An 18123-nucleotide genomic window follows, 5' to 3' on the forward strand; every position below is an offset into this window, starting at 1 on the left:
AATACGCTGATGTTTTAGATTGTTTTTATTTTTGCGTTTTATTGTAGAGTATCTGCTGTAGCATCAATAGGTGAAAAATTACCTACAATTTGTTATTTTTTCGTAAAAACAGAATTTGACGATAGGCGTCCGGATTGAGTTGAAAATGTAATCTAAATGTTCATTATGGAATAACTTAAACGCGTTTCAACCGATTTCACTAACATTTAGTACTAACGTGAAAAATTACTGGTAAGCTTTTATCGGTAATTAACATAGATATTTGTTGAATTACCAGGCTAAAGTAAAGTTAGACATTTATTTGGTAATTAAAATAGACATTTGTTAAATTACTACGCTAAAGTAACACTATACTATAAAACGGTAATTAACAAAGATACATATCTTTAATTACCAAGATAAAACTATGAAATTTTATAAAATGGTAATTAACAAAGATATATATCTTTAATTACCAAGATTAAACTATGGAATTTTATAAAACGGTAATTAACAAAGATACATATCTTTAATTACCAAGATAAAACTATGAAATTTTATAAAATGGTAATTAACAAAGATATATATCTTTAATTACCAAGATTAAACTATGGAATTTTATAAAATGGTAATTAACAAAGATATATCTTAAATGACCATGGTAAAACTACGATAAGTTATGTTAATAGAAAACATTTGGTAAAAATAGGGTATGCTATAAATTTCTGAAATTAAAGCGGAATTTGGTAAATTAACAGTAATTTAATTTAACGGTAAAACTACACCAAACGCTTTACAGCTTCCCAAAAAAAAAACTCACCGAATTGAAACGGTTGGTTTATGTCGACTTCCTTTTGAACTTCCTTTCGAAGTACATTTAGAGCTACCTTTTCTAATAATAAAGGACATAATAACGGAACTAGATCTATTTCCCAATTAAAATAATTCAATTTTAGTAACATGAGGGGATGGATGTAAAAGCGGCACGTTCCTTCCTCGTCAGATCAACTCGTGTTATGGAATGTCTTCAGTTACCAATGACTGAAGACCCCAACCTGACGTGATTTGAAACCCAACTCCCATCTCTTCACCATGAGGTTTTGGAGAGGCATAATCGTTTCCATGGTAACCGTATCCTAAATCTCCATTCAAAAGACTCGTAACTCAACTTTGGTATCTAACCATTGGTCCATCCTGGAAATGTATGCCTCTTGGGGACCCCACTTTGGGTAAATGATGCCTTGTAATTCTAAAAATGTGCCAATATTCTAAGCTCCCTATGATGAATTGAACGGTTGTCCCCACATATGCCTGTATGTTATTTCTATGGTGTTTTTTTTTTTTTTTGCACATTCAAATAAATCGTTTGCGACACCTTTTTGGGGGATTTTTTTTAAAGGAATCCTTTCTCGGAAGTTCAGTTTGAATTTTCGGAAATAAATCGAGTTATTGGGGATATATTGAGTGGTTTATATTTTTTATCCATTTTGGTTTTAAGTCAATTTTAGACTAAGTGATGTTATTTTAGCATTTTCTTTTTTTTTTGCTTTGCTTTTACTTTGGGGTGACGTAATTTAAATGGATTATGAATTGGTTTTAAACTTTATATACACTTTAAAAACCACTTCCGCTTTCTTATATATTATATAGAGCTCTTAAAAATCCAAAAAATAAAAAATGTCTGCCAATCATAAAGAAAATTCAAAATTCCTTAGAAAATGTATTTTGTACGACTTCCACGAACTGAATACAACTCTTTTTTTAGACCAAAATGAAAAGGTATATTTTTTTATAGAAATTTGAACTAAAATTCTATGGAATTTTTATTCTTATTTTTTTTGCTAATTCTTTAAAGGCCCATTCAGACTGTAGACTAAAATTTTACGTTAATTCACGTCAGTGAAGTCGCTTTTCTCGCTTAATTAGACACGTGACAACAACTACGTAATATATTGCCGGGTTTATAGTTTGAAAATGTTGCAATTTCGTCATTCTGTATCGAGATGGCGCCACTTCTTTAGCCATGGCTCACTCGATCATGCCTAAGTTACGGACGCGTGATCGAGTGAGCTGGGTACGCTTTAGCAGACGATATATGAAAAGTTTTAGGATTTTTGGGGCTATATTTTTTGTCTTTTGTATGAGCATATATTTTAGTATTCAAAATTCTTGGCTCAAAATTCACCATGTTTTAATCTCCACCTTTCAAAGGTTCCATTAATTTGACTATGATTAAAGAGAGCTTTAAAAGGAGTTGACTAGAAGAGAATCTGTGACTAGCTACAACCTACACATTTTATACTCAAAAGAAAGCTGAGAATATTTAGGGTTTCAAAGCTTAAACTTCAATAAAAAAAAACTTTGAAAATATCTTATTTATTTTACACGCTTGAAAAATTGAGATATAAATCCCTTAAAAGGTCTCTTTTTCTTTTCTTTTCTTTTCTTAAAAAAATATAAATAAATAAATAAAAACATGAGTTATTAAATTTTCTCGCTGCTTGAAGTTGGTTGGTACAAGTTAGGATTATGTTGTCAACTAGTTTAAAATGAGATAAGTTGAAAGGACAAATTCCAAAGTAAGAAGATAAAAAGAGTAAAGTTTTTCATATGATTTACATTATTTATGTTTGAAATACCCTTGTTCCTTGAAGGAGAGACAGGTGGAGCCGTAATCCCCATATATATAACATTAAAGTGTGTACCCCCATCTATTGAACGACAACGAAGTCCTCTAAGTATCCTTAGTTTATTGCGTTTTGATAGGGTCGTATAGTACGGAAACGTAAAAGACGCCCCCTGTGTCTTAAAAAGTAAGCTAGCTCTCATACAAATATAATGGCGCTAGGTGGTAGCACTTGACAATCGCCTCTCAAGGAGGCGTGTGCGAGGTACACTGCATGGGAGACTTTCATGGCCGAAAATCGCCCATCACCATTACTTACTTCTTTTCTCCCTGCTTGTTCAAACAACTATTTAACTTTGTTGACCCTAAGCCTATATTGTCCCTAACTATTTAAAACTTTCGCTCTTCTAAGTCCTAACCTGTTGCATCCATCGCCACTGGAAAAAGGAAAAACCGGAACTAAATCAATTCCGATTGCAATTAAAGTTGGGCTAGTTTTGCCCAAGCATTTAATAGAGACAAAGGCTTAGGTTTAAGGTGATTGTACTCAGGGTTTAAGTCTGTTCTATCTTTAAAGTCAGGCTATTTATAGTTAATTAAACGTTTCAACTCGTACACATAAGTATATCACATTTTACGCTAAGCTCCTAGTTCGAGAACACATGGAAATTATTTTGTCCCATCACAATTAACTCAAAATTTCTAATTAAAATTAAGGATAATTATTATTATTCACTTTTTTTGCAAACATAATTTGCGAAACTCTAATGGAAAACTGACCTAGTACCACGTGAAGAGGACCTCCTTGAACTGAAGAAACCGAAATAAACCTCAAATATTTGCATAAATTCGTTTTTTCAAAACTCCATTTGTAAAAATAGCTCTTTTGAAATAAATTTTTTATTAGCAAAAAACATATGAATATGCCTTATGTTGACAGAAAATGTTTCATTGAAAAATTTAATAAACCCGTATTCAAGCGCTGTTTATAATATAGAGAAAGGTGAGTTGCAAGAATACACAATGTTAAACATCATAGCAAAAAAAAGTAGTTTATATAAAGTACGACTGAACATTAGAAATCTCATCATTTGATAAAAATCATATCTTATTAAAATCGATGGTAACGTGATTTTAATACCAGTACCTTCACCGTAAACAGTACACTTAAAATGGGATGAAAAAATGCATTGAATTTAAAAAGGGTGAATGGATAATTCACAGAAAGGACACGAAGCTACCTTCGCGGATATGTCTTGTATATTTTTGCACCCTTTTATTGGATTTTACTGTACCAAGGAGAAAAGAGGTATATGGAGTGGCAATGAAAGCCTCCCATGTAACTTACGCACGCTCCATACCCTTCATAAGAGGCGATTGTTAAGTGCTGCCGCCTAGCGCCATTATATTTGTATGAGAGTTAGCTTCTATTTCTAAGACAAAGGGAGAATGCATTGTAGAGGTTTTTGTACCGTACGACCCTACCTAAACGCCATAAACTGAGGATGTTGGGAGGACTTCGTTTCCGTTCCGTAGATGGCGGTACAGTCTGCAACGTTATAGCTATGAAGGTTTCAACTCGACTCCGTTTCACCTATCTCCTTCAAGAACGTACTGTACCCATATCAACACGAGAACGTTTAGTACTTTGAGTGGGGATGAAACGAAGTGTGAAATTGGTTGGTTGCGTGTCGATAACGAGAGCTGAGAGTGTTGAAGCTATTAATAGCTTATAAAGGCATCATCAATATCAATTTCTGTCATGAAAAGCACCAGATATACAGGGTGTTTCTGAAAGGATTGTCAGAAATTAAGGGAGATCGTGTTATTTGGGAAATCAATTTAGATTAGAAAATTTATGTAACTTCTATTGCCATTTTGTCACAAGGGACACTGTTTACAAGTTATGTTTGGAGTGTTTTACAGATGATCCCTTAAATTTAACGCGAGGAATTGAAAGACTATGTTAATTTTACTAAGGGGTCATCCATAAAACATTAAAATCATAATTAGAAAACGGTGTCCCTTGTGGCAAAATGGCGATAGAAGTTTAGAACATTTTGGACTCAAAATTGTTTTCACAAATAACATCCCCCTTAATTTATGGCAGACTTATCAGAAACACCCTGTTTATTGGGTGTTTTTCACGACAGAAAATGATATATCTATTTAACACTTAACTAACTTACAATAACAACTAAACAATTTTCATATTTTCAAGTGCATTTAAAACTATCTTAATCTTACAGTATAGTCGAAATGAAGCGCTATACTTTCCCTTTAAGGTATAGCTCAATTAAGAAACGGTAGTCTTTAGAATACTTAAAACTCTTCCTAATATTTAAATTAGCACTCCGCAACTAAAGGTACTGCACCTAAATTGCCAAGGGTTATTTCAAAAAGCAAAACTCATCTTTTGTCTTTTGATTTTTACCCTTAGGTAAAGGGAAGGTGAAAAGGAAAATCAAGTAATTTTTTTTGTGTAGATTCTTCTACTAATTATAAAACCAATTTGCGTAATGAAACATGTAGGAAATACAGTCTCCGAATGATTTGAAAATTCAAATTAGTTTCATAGATTTTCCGGATAATTTTAAATTTGCACCTAAGACCTATCTCGTAACGCCATGTACCTTCTTGTTAACAAAATTCACGTGGTATGTTCCCATATATCTCGCCAGGGATAGATTTAATTTTAGAAGTAGGAATGGAGAACGTTTAGTATTTAGTAGCCCAGTATAGAGTCCCTCCCTCCAACACGTAACGAAAAGTTTAAATCATCTTATTGGCTCACTTAAACTACGTTTTGATGACGTTGCTGCCGGGGAGGGCGAAAACTACGTAATTCCTTTTTACCTCTGTCGCTATGACCCGCCTCTTCTTTCATACCCCCCCCCCGTCCCGTGGAAGGGGGTCCGGGACTTTGACGAGCGCCCACAATACTCCGTTCTCCATTCCTTCTTCTTAAATTAAATCTATCCCTGGTCTTATAATTAGTAGAAGAACAGAATCAACTTGATTTTTCTCTTCACCCTCCCTTTAATGAGAGAGAGAAGATCCAGGTATCTTTTAAACAAAAAGAAGTTTTTGATTAATTCTAAGGTGTAAGTAAGAAAAGTAAGAAAAGCGATGGTGAACGTGTTTCAGGAACAGGAAATATTTGCTTTTCATGAAAGAGAGTTTATAACGATATCCACAAGCCCTTAGCGCTAAAAATAAATTAATTCCAAAACTTTACTTCGGGGTTTCTTAAAGATAAAGAACGTCAAAGTTTCCTCTCCTATTTCTTTAAGCCTTGGTCTAGGATTATTTTTAATTTTTAAGATCTTTCCTACTTAGGCCTACAGATTCAAAGAAAAAAAGGGTTATAAAATCGACTCGTACACTATTTAGCCTAAGAAAAAATATCAAATAAATAATTATTTATGAAGTAATATTTCTTAGGTAAAATGTACATTCTAGTAAACATATATGTATTATAGGCAAAGCCGACTTTTAGGGTGAAATAGGCCCATGTTAATCCTATGGCCCCTGTAGAAATGTTTAACCCGCAATGAATGAATGAATCTTTGAATGAATCTTTATTTGCCTTCTTAGTAGATCCTTTTTGAAACAGGGAGGAGCCACTACTGGCTCGCAAGCGATTGGTACATACCTTTTTTTTTTTTTATTAGCATTAGAAAGGTAAGATTTACAAGATTAAATAAAATTAAATATACAATATGAACATATACAATGAAACAATACATTTTGAATTTTGTTTTACTTCCAACGGAGTGAGAGGGGGCGCAGCACACTAGCAGAATGGGGGAGGAAACTGTTATTGTTTTTTAGGTAATGTTTTTGAACGGCGTTGATTCCAGAGGGTAAGAATCCTTTTGGTAAGTAAAAGGTCGGAGGAGAATACGTGGGGATCAATGTAACCTAGACGAATCTCGAGTGTTGTAGCCCGAGTAGAATATGCCACACGAACCGAGGCAAAATCAGGGCATACCATGACTATATGGTGAACATCTTCAACCGTATTTGGACATCCAGGGCAAGAAGGGTCCCCTCCAAATATTGTTGAAATTCGACCAGTCGTGTTGAGGGAGAACCTAACATTGAGGGGTTATTTTGAAAAAAAAAATTTTCGAAGCATGACAAAAGCATATTATTAAAAATAAATAAATAATAATATTGGTCTTTAGGTATTTTATAGAATGTAGTAAAAATAATGGAAGGTCTGTTTTTGGGCAGCAACAAAACAGGAGGATCCGAGTTATTTCAAGCGAACACGATAGGTTCGTAAATCCGAACTCCCTCACTAACTCTGAAAACACTGTACTGATATCTCCGGTCCCTAAGGAGTGCATAAATTAATATTATACGATGCATTAATAATGCTGTAAAGTGTGGAGAGTGAGGTTACAAGTGTATGTTGTAACAGTCATGGATATCAGAAATATATGTAAGAAAAATAAGCACTACTAATTTAGTAAATTATTTTCGAGCGTTGTTTTTTTTTCAAATTCAACCGATTAAATTGAAATTTTTATACAACAGTTTATTAATTATATTCTACCGAAAAGTTGCTTAACTTTTGTCATTATTTCAAGCGGTGGCCATATTTTAAAATGGCGGACATTATATTAACTTAAAATTCAACCGATTTAACTAATATTTTGTAATTTTGTTTATAAAAATTCAATTGGAATCCTAAAAGAAATATAAAATTCTAGTTCGATGTATTCTTTTAAAACACATAAAACGAGCTAGAGTTTTACGAGATATAGTTATTAATAATGTACCCTATAAACGATATAATAAAAATTTGATATCGATTTTAGAGCGCCGGGGGGGGGGAGATTGGGGGGATCACGAGTTCAAAAGAATGCAATAAACGTGGGAGGAATTTTTTGACTATGGTCTCTAGGGAATTTTATATAAAAAATATTTCAAAACGCGATTTCAATAAAGCCTGTGAATCAAAAGAAAAATCACGATAAGATCTATCGAAGTTTAAATCCCCATTCAATTTAATTTTAAAACGGAATGTCTAGTTAAAGAATTTAATATATTGGTTTTGTACAAGCAGTTCAGTTCAAATCAGACCCAGATTTTCGCGTAATTCTGCATGGAGATTTATATTGATAGTACATATCATATGTTCATAAGATATGGTCCATATAAGTTTGTCACTGGTAACTTAGAAACTGGAGCTTGTCATGAAGTGAGGGAGGTAGCCATAGATTCGAGGTAAAGCGACTGAGGTACACCTGGTGAGGCGCTGCTGTCAAAGGCTTAGTAATGCAGACTAAATAGGAGCTAGATGGAAGTCCTGCAAAATTAACGACCGTGTGTAGTCAATTTTGAAATTTAAGCCTTGGTCTTAAAAATTATTTTAATGTCTTCAAAAATGCAATTAAGGTTTCAAATAACATGCCTGCAGTTCAATTCATTTCAGAAATTCTCGAGTTTTATATTAAGATAAAAGTATATCATAAAATTTTGCAATTGAACAATTATTTAAAAAGTTAAGCCTTGGGCTTAAAAATTATTTTAATCCCGTCTAAAACGCAATTACGGTTTCAAATAACATGCCTATATTATGGTATACGCGTAATTAGCTATCTCTACTAGAAGAGCTTCCGAAAAACGGATCAATATTGGATGCAAGCTCTCAGCTTCTCAGGTAAACCGGAAGTAAAAACAAAATGGAACTATGTATATATACTTTCTCTCATCAAAATAACAATGCGAAGATTTAGGTCAAATTTCCAATCCCGGATATTAGGTATTATTAATATTTGTTTATTGACTCGTGGAAAACGTAGTGTTTATATATTTTAATACAAAAGGAGTGAGTTAAGCCTAATAATATGCACGACTCTGGAGCTAGATGGCACTGTTAGATGAAACACGTAATCAACCAATAAGAAGATTTTGTTTCGTTTCTTAAAGCTCCCGCCAAATTTATGGTGGGAAATTCTTCTGAATTCAAAATGGGTACTTTAAATGTTATAATCTTACACATGGAGTTAAGAGTTGTATATTTACACCAATTCAAGATGACTATATAGTATACCAGAGCTACATGTGCCATTTTGAAAACGTAATGAATCAGTGTTACCAGGAATAGATTTAATTTCAGAAGTAGGAATGGAGAACATTGTTAGTATTTACTTCAGTCCGACTCATAGACCACCCAGTATAGAGCCCCTCCCTCCAACACGTAACGAAAAGTTTAAATTATCTTATTGGCTCACTTAAACTACGTTTTGATGACGTTGCTGATGGGGACAGCGAAAAATACTACGTAATTCCTTGTTACCTCTGTCGCTATGACCCGTCCGCCTCTTCTTTCATACCCCCCCCCTCCGTCCCGTGGAAGGGGGTCCGGGACTTTAACGCGCGCCCAGATCACTCTGTTCTCTATTCCTACTTCTAAAATTAAATCTATCCCTGGTGTTAGTCATTGGTCGAAACAATAAAATCTCAGAAATGAATTTGTACTTCAATTTTTAGGCCTTGGCGAAAGTACCACGATATTACTAATTTCTTGAAAAACACAGAGTAAAAATGGCGGAATTCATTTCGAATCTTTTAGACCTAAAATAGACCACTTTGAAATTTGAAAAACATTTAAAATCTACGGAAAGGTTAGGCTTTGTTTAGTTTATTAACGATTTTTACCCAATTTCAAATCAAATCAAATCAAGTGAATCTTTCGTGTCCAATTCAAAAGAATTTCAAACTCCAATTTATAAATAATTTTAGAAATTGTTGCTAAGCCTAAATTTATACATAATTGCAACTCCCACGCCTGGAAACATTTAACGAAATTAGTGAAACAATCACGTGACATAAAGGAACGTGCCTCGTTCACAAAATCAAATTAGCGGGGAGTCGAAATAATGCCATATTTATTTTTTTTAGTAAAAATAATATTTGTGGAAATGGCCAAAAAAAAAAAAAAAAACGTTTGCATTTTAGCTGAAAAAGCGCCGACCGACCGTTGACGGAGTAACAAACAGTTTTTGCTTAATTAATATTCAAACCACGTGACACTTGAGCACGAAATACCTAATATTACGTGACCCGCATTGCCAGCCAGGCAAATATATATCTACAATATTTACCGCTGAACGTTAAGTTTGACATTTCAGGCTTGGGATATTTATCAATTCAAATTGTTTGTGTAGGGAATAGAGGCAATATTAAGTTATGACTCTCATTTTAACGAGAGAGTAAAGTCTGCGTTGTTACGTAGCTACCATCTAACGGAAGGAAGCGAAACTATTAATTCTATACCTTAATCGGAAGTATATGAACTGAAGTAAAAATAGTTGAGAGAGGTCGATTTTGATGTCAATGGTCTCATTTTGAAGGTATGCTTGAGCAGAAGTGTGGTGGGGTTGTTTTTTTTTTGGTAAGATCAGAAGTGAGATGAGACTAGAAGTGAAGGGCTCTAGCATTGGTAATAGATCCTGGCATTAGTGAACAAATTTGAGGATTTTACGCCGCTTCAATCGCGCCTACGCTAGAGAGAAAAAATTGGTCGAGATCCAAAAACATTTCTTACCCCCTTCCCCTCAACCTAAAGCGGCGAAACACGGATGCGGGTGCTTGAATCTAGTTCGGCCGTCTACCACCGCGAGCGTCTCACGTTTTGGAGGGGAAATTCTGAAACCACCACCAGAGGGCCAACCGTTGGTGTGTTATCAAGAATATTCACTTTCGCCGAGTGAAGAATTTGGTTAGCTCAGTACTTCTAGTCTCATCTCACTTCTGGTAAGATCAAGAACAAATGTACGAACTCTAAGAGTTCAAAGGGCTGTAGTGACCTCACGTGATCTCAGTTTTATCCCCAAACACTGACCCATTAAAACAAGGGAATAGTAATAAAACATGATGGATTAATTAATTATGGCTTTAGTTTACTAGCGTAGGCATGCAATTTTCAATTAATTTAATAGTACACTACTGTTGCTGTTGAATAATGTTCTTTGGGTGTGGACGATTGATATGTCTTACTTCACATGTGTTATTAATATCCGTCAATGTTTGAAAGCCCATGTTCTATGACACATTCCACACAGTTTGACGCTACGAACACATCCCCTTTTAATTTATGGTAGACTTATCAAAAACACCATGTATAGTCTGCTACTACGAAATTTCACGTGACGTCACACTCTCCAATCTCTTACCTCGGTTTTGGCAACTATATTGGAAGAAGTCAGCTCAAGCCATTCAAGTTAGATTAACAATTATCGACATCACGTACCCTAGTTTTCAGTCCCACTCCAAGTGATGCTCCTCCCACATCTCCAGAGCATCATCGCTGATCCGAAACTTTCCCCCTCACGTGTCTGCTCTATTTATTCCTGATATTACCCAAAACACAAAATTTTCTTTTCAACCTTGCACTTCGCGTAATTCACTTTAGTTCTAAGTTATTGATAACGGGTTTTCCCGAACCTTTGTTAGCTAACAGAGTTTATTAAGTTTCAAACTAAGTACATTGCGAGGTCTGTTAAGATTTACGTCGAATTACGTGAATTGAATGAATAACTGTATGGGAGGTCTTGATAACATACTGTACATCGTTAGATATCTTTCAACGGAAACAGTATTACCATTAAAATGTTTGGAAGCGTGATTGTTAAAGGTATTGCTATAAGTATCCAGGATTCCAGTCAGGGTTCGTATGGATATTTTGGATTAAAAATCCCTCACTTGATCACATCCGGCTCATATTTAGTATAGACCATTTCGACGTAACTACGAGGGGAAGACACGGGGGTGAAACTTTGCCTTCCATCTCCCTTTTTGGAGCCTGCGCTGTAAGAGTGCGCAGAGACGGCAATGTATCAACCCCTTGAATTATTGAAAAAGTCTATTTCTAGAAGCATGGATATGTATAAATACTAATGTATTGTGGATTCCCATCTCTTACTCTCCACAAAGCATTTCGTTTAGGCGCCCGTTCAGCAGAGATGAAAATATGATTTGCAACTCTACCCCCACCCCAAATTCTGAGGGAGAAGGAAATACGTATATTCTCTCTCTCTCTCTCGCTCTTTCTCTCGTTCTCTCTCTCGGCATGGGTGAAATTTCAAACCAATCACTCAGGATTCTCCGGAAAGCTATCAATAGTTCCTTTTCCCCCGGCACGAGATCTTTCTACTTCTGACTCAATTTAGAGCCACATCACTTCCGCCAGTGTATCGTGTATTTGGTTGCCAGCTAATTTAGGCCTAGTTGGGAATCCATAATAAGCTAATATTTATATATATCCATGCTTGAAGCATAATTATAGATAGAACAAATGAAATCCCTAACTTATTCCTTCATTTTCCAAATCTCTGACTAACCCAGGTTCAATACGAACCCTGGTATCTTTACACTAAGGTCATTTATTTCCTTGTATACTACCATTACTACATAACACCGCACCCTGTTCGGACGAGATGACCAGCGAGTAATACTTTTCCGTTTCGCAAACGGTTTAGAGTCTAGAGAAGGAAAACTGTAATTCATTAAGATTGCCTCTTAGTTTTCTTAAGTATCTAATGCAGACGACAGCTTTCATTCAAATGGTTTTGTTTTGGAATTTCAAGCACGTTTTGGATAAATTTAAGGATTGTGTTTGGAAAGGATTGGATGAACGCCGTGTCTTCTTTAGCTAAGAGAATTTGGTTAAGAATTGCTTGCTATACAGAAGTTGAAGTTGAAATTGTGTTTGCGGTTTGAATTATATCTTAAGTAATTAAAATTTCTTTAGGGTTTAATAGATTCCTGTCATAAGGTATTGATATCTCCGACTAAGAAGTTAAATTTAATTTCTGTTTATTCCTAAGGGCATTTAAAATAATGTAGCTGTATTAACGAAGACATCAGTAATTAAGTTAACTTACAAAAGTTTATTTCAATGCCCATTCAGACTGTAGACTAAAATCTGACATTCACTTCGATGATGTTGCTTTGCTCGATTAATTACACGCACGTGTTGTCAACGACTTCGTAGAAGATAAGCCACGTGTTTATAGTTTGAAATTTTTCATTTTCGTCTATCAGTGTCTATCGAGATGGCGCCACCTCGTTAGCGCATTTTCTTCAGCAATAGCTCACTCGATCATGCGTAAATTAAGTGAGCTGCGTACGCTTAAGCAGTTTAGTTTTAGGATTCTTGGCACGGTATTTGTTTATCATTTTGTATGAGCAGCTATTTTAGTATACTCAAAAGTCTTAGCTCAAAAATTACGAAATATACGTGACTCATTTTAAGTCGTGCGCTCTCACGTGACGTCTGAACAACGCAACTGAAACGAAATGAACAAGGAACGTAAGATTTTACTCCAGTCAGTCTGAGTGGGCCTTTAGCAAATACCGAGACTACACCATCTCTACTCCAGTACTACGGAAATATCGCTTCGTATTTTGGCATCCCCAAGAAAAACATGTAGTTATTAAAGCTAAAGTCTCTCGTGGTGAGCGGATTCATTAGACCCAGCAGGTGTGGCGATGGAAACCGAGAAGGGTTTCCAACACAGGGCGCTATTTCACGCTTCTAACGTGGCTATTAGCGCCGAGAAAGTTATACGCGTTATACAGACAAGCCCTCCTAAAGTAAAAACCCCATAGAAAAATAGACAACGCAATTACAAGGGCTAAAAAGAAAGTGCTGGTGTCTCAAGCCCAAAGATAGGTTTAGCCAGAAGTATATAATACTTATCTTCGAGAGAAGTGTACCACCACAAAGTGGCCAGAGTAATTGTAACATGATTCTTCCCCCAACATCATCAGAATTTACATTTGGAGTGCACAAGGTTACTAAACCGAATCACATACGCCATGTAAATAGTGATCTCCCTCATCATTACTCTATTAGCGCTGCTTAACTATTTGCCAACCAAGGCGCATGCATGCGCTTGTGTATCGTTTTTGTCCCATCACGTCAAGACAATCAAGGTTTGTGGGTTAATTGATTGCTGAGGATTTAGTAAATACCAAACAGTAATTTTAGAATTCACCCTAGCACGGTGCGATGCCCATCTGAATTAAGTTTGATGAGCGGGAGAGCAAATTAACAAAAAGGATTAGCCTGGGAAGAGTTATGTTACATAACTAAAGTATTAAGAGGATACAGAGTGACACACTTCTTCCATTATCCCCTTCTGGTATAGCCAAACAGGTAATAATACCTTCAAACGCAATGAATATAGCGGGTGAGATGAAATCTCGAAGAAGATTTCATGTTGGATAGGTGGCTGGTCAAAACGGTTTATTTTTATATCCCAACTGTAGATTTTACCAGGTACAAAGGCAATCTTCAGTTTAAAATACACGCATTCGTTAAACGTGCCTACCGCCTTTAACAGTGTTACTTTCTAAAGATGAAATAAACGGTGCAGGAAAAACGACAGCTGTTTCTCTCTAAGGAAACTCGTATGAACTATTTCGTTGCAAGACCCGCGCTACTCTACTTAAGCCTTTGACAATGTTAATATTAATTCAAGAGGATACACTGACCTAAGGAGGGAGGTAGGAATGTTTTTGTTGTAAAAGAGTTCACGTGAAATTGGGAGGAGGCGACCAATTGTTCCTGGGGAAAAATAATGGTTTGTAAACAGCGGGATTGAATCGCTATTCAACCCCACGTGTTTTGCACGCTCTGTCCCATAACTAAAAGTAATTTGTTTCCAATATATTTCCTATATACCTTACAGAAAAAAGGAGAGGAAAACGTATAAATACAAATGGACATAGTACTGTCTTCGTTTTCCTTACGATTGGTTTGATGGATTCTGTATATCTAAATTACCGTTTTTGTATTCTTGTTTACTTTATTTTTATTATTTATTTATTTTATAATAAAAGGGTTTTGTTAATTTAGATGTGTATTTTTTTATTTCACATATTCTTCTCGGATTGCTAAACTATTATGTGGCAGAACTTTCAACCAGGAATGCATACAGCTACTAGGATTCATTGCGTTTATTATTTTTTTTAAACGTATCTAGGAGGGCTTTGTGGGAGGAGCTATAGCTAGGCTTATCATTATGTATCGCCAATTTTACCCAAGCTAATAATCTATCTCTCTTTATGGGCGTTACACCTGCGCGCACCTCTGGGTACTCGCGTTGCTACTAATCAATGAAATCACAGTTAGAAAGACTTTAGAATAGAGTGGTACTGCATGGGAGGAGCTACGGGGACGTGACGTCAATTATGGTAGACTAAACTGTATGGCCAGAGCTGACGACTTCCAATATGGTTGTCAAAACCGAGGTAAGAGATAGGAGGGTGTGACGTCACGAGAAAGTTCGTAGTAGCGGACTATCATTACGAGTTCTCAAGCCCGACCCACAAAATCCGCCTAGAAAATAACATGGTATATATGGGAGTCACAATGATTCCAAATAACTGTATGCATTCCTGTTGGAACTACATCTGGCTTTCATTAACTTCCCCAGTGCATAAATACTTTCAGAATAAATTTATCATTGCTTCAAATAATGGACTTTTGTCATTGACCCGGGCCAAGATCTAAACAAAACATATTGAAATTTAGAGAAAACAATATATCATCCATAAAAAACCAAAACCTGATGAAGTACCCGCAAAAATGGGTTAAAGAAGGGTAATAACATAAAAACAACCATACGTTTCCCCCTTTCATGAATTTAAACTCATTAGAGTCTTTCCCAACATCAACACCACCGCCGTTGCTGCTTCACGAAAAGGCAATTTGCATAAAATGAAGAGCTTATATTGACGATATTTACGTGTTGCCATGGAAACGCAAAAACACCACCATAATAACGTCCTAGTGAATTTTCAGGACATACTAAGCGAGATTAAGTCTATACCATAAAGACAGGACGTAAAACATTTGTTTTCAAGTCGCGATACATGTACTGTACGCTATATGAACTTGCCAGGAATGCATACAGTTAACAGGAATTATTGCGCCCTCATATATATCCCATGTTAATTTCTATGCGGGTATTGTGGGCCGGGCTTGAGAACTTACTATTCGTCACGCCTATTAATAATGCTGATGGCGTCTTTCTAACTGTGTTTTCGTTGGTTGATAGCAATGCGTGGTCAGGCAGCGAGGTAGATTACGAGGGGGAAACCACTTGTGAAATCAGGTGTACAAAATTTTTGAAATCACGATTGAAGTCCATAAATTATTTTTGAAGTCTCTATAAATCGCAAAATTTGGTTGAAATCTCGGAAGTCTTAGGAAGTCAATAGAGAATCCCTTGAAGTCATGCGAAGTCCCTTGGAAATCGCTTGAAGTCATGCGAAGTCCCTTGGAAATCGCTTGAAGTCATGCGAAGTCTCTTGGAAATCTCTCGAAGTCACTCGGAAGTCTCTTGGAAATCTCTTGAAGTCATACGAAGTCCTCTTGAAGTCTTACGAAGTCCCCTTGAAATCTCTCGAAGTTGATGAAGTCTCTTGGAAATCTCTTGAAGTCATACGAAGTCCCTTGAAATCGCTTGAAGTCATGCGAAGTCTCTTGGAAATCTCTCGAAGTCTCAAGGAAGTCTCAAGGAAATCCGTTAAAAATGTCATGAAGTCTATTGAAATTCCGTTTCAAATCTATTAAAGTCTCATGAAGTTCCTTGCATATGAATTTTTTTCTCTCATTTCGTTTCTTAAAGATTGGGTCAATAGGTTTGGAATGGAGCAATATTCCACCTGATTGGCACAATACATACACCAGTGATAAGCTTACTTTGGTTCTTTCGCACTTTACTTCTAATGTTTACGGTCAAGCTGCACAGCTTATGTTAGTCAAAGAATACGATAGTATTATTTAAGGTTTGCGGGTTTTTTTTTGAAAAATCGTAGCTGGAAATTTCCTCTTCTACAACTATTATTTTCAAGAGTCTTGGTCCGTTTTGGAGTAACGCCTCCTCTACAGACTTCACTCAATTTTCAGCCGTTTTTGGGGGTGCAATGCAACCAGACCCTCGTGCCAGACACTTTCCCCCAGTATTATTTGCCTTTTTGGACCTATTGTCGGCGGCTAATCATACCGTTTTCAAAGAATATTCGTAAACGATATATTTTTATTTGTGACTAAGTTTTATAGGTAAATACATAAAGAAGGATTAGTTAATTGAAAAATATAACAAATCGTCACTATCGATCGAGTGACGTATCTAGTCTGGAGAAATGGCGATCGCGCTCAGAATCATAAGATCATGGATAAAGAAAGCGCACGAGGAAAATTGTTTTTACCTCTCCGAGTGACGTATGTCACGGAGAGGTTCTAATTTCGACGTGTCTGTGTGTGTGTGTGTGGGTGTGTGTGTGTGTGTGTGTCTGTCTGTCTGTTGTTACACCCACGTGACCGCGTTCGCAGTTTGCAAATCGGAGCATACGTGTTCTCAATTTCCGGAAATTTCGAAAATTGTATTACACTTACAGGCTATTACTCCATTGCCTGTCTAATATCACCAGCCTCTGGTCTTTGTCCATCCCACATGGACACCAGTCTGTACACACTGGCTTCTAATCACAATCATCTGCTGCTCTTTGTCCATCCCACATGGACACCAGTCTGTACACACTGGCTTCTAATCCCCACCCTCTTGTGGTCTTTGTCCATCCCACATGGACACCAGTCTGTACACAGTGGCTTCTAATCACCACCGTCATCTACTCTTTGTCCATCCCACATGGACACCAGTCTGTACACCTGGCTTCTAACACCACCATCTTCTGGTCTTTGTTTTTGCCCATCCCACATGGACACCAGTCTGTACACCTGGTTTCTACACACCACCATCTTCTGGTCTTTGTTTTTGCCCATCCCACATGGACACCAGTCTGTACACCTGGTTTCTACACACCACCATCTACTGGTCATTGTTTTTGTCCATCCCACATGGACACCAGTCTGCACACCTGGCTTCTACTCCATCATCATCGTTAAGGTTAAGACATACGCGGCGATCGGCCAGGGTTACGAGAAACGTCCGGCCTCCCTAAGGTGGGGCTTCCACCAAAGGTTCACGCAATTGCGCTGTTCTTATCCATAGCTGCGATTCGAAACCCTTATATACTACCTATTTTAGTAAGGCGAAGCAACCGGCGTATGCTTCATTTCAAACGCCAATATTAGTCAAGTCTTTCAAGAATATTTAATTGTTCTTTTTTAAAACGATGTAACGTTCAATAAGGCGAAAAACTAACGAAGAAAATATTAAATATTAATTTTATTTATTTTAATATTTAAGATAATCTCTTTTCTCAATTCAAAATTAATACAGAAAGAGTTATAAAGCAGTCTATTTTTTTGTCTGTGTGTGTCTGTCCGTTGTCACACTAGTGCGCCGAGTTAGCAGTTCGCTTTGTTTTGATGTGTTAAGAAATCCTACAGAACCTTAATATTCACTTTATCCATAATATAAAGTGAATATGTGGAAATCCTTTTCGTAATTACGATGCATTTAGTACTTTTGTAGCTTTAAAGCTCTGTTTCATTTTGATATTCCAAGGATGTTTTTTAATAT

At 36.2% G+C, this 18123-nt stretch overlaps 1 protein-coding gene across 8 annotated transcripts in view; it reads right to left on the reverse strand.

The window, feature by feature from the left end:
* The window catches only part of unc-13-4A (BAI1 associated protein 3), a 171291-nt gene that overhangs the window by 27580 nt on the left and 125588 nt on the right, over window positions 1-18123 (reverse strand). The window contains exon 1 of one of the 8 annotated variants that reach the window (XM_089835625.1): window positions 800-1105. The exons of the other annotated variants lie outside the window; for them this stretch is intronic. Coding sequence (XP_089691751.1) covers window positions 800-888 — 89 coding nt within the window. The 5' untranslated portion in view covers window positions 889-1105. Of the gene's footprint in view, window positions 1-799; window positions 1106-18123 lie in introns of those variants that run through there. 8 annotated transcript variants of the gene reach the window in all.

The sequence above is a fragment of the Phalangium opilio genome, unplaced genomic scaffold (assembly GCF_054372755.1).
Source record: "Phalangium opilio isolate 3A_F unplaced genomic scaffold, DU_Popi_V2 ptg000041l_1, whole genome shotgun sequence".
NCBI classification, from domain to species: Eukaryota; Metazoa; Arthropoda; class Arachnida; order Opiliones; family Phalangiidae; genus Phalangium; species Phalangium opilio.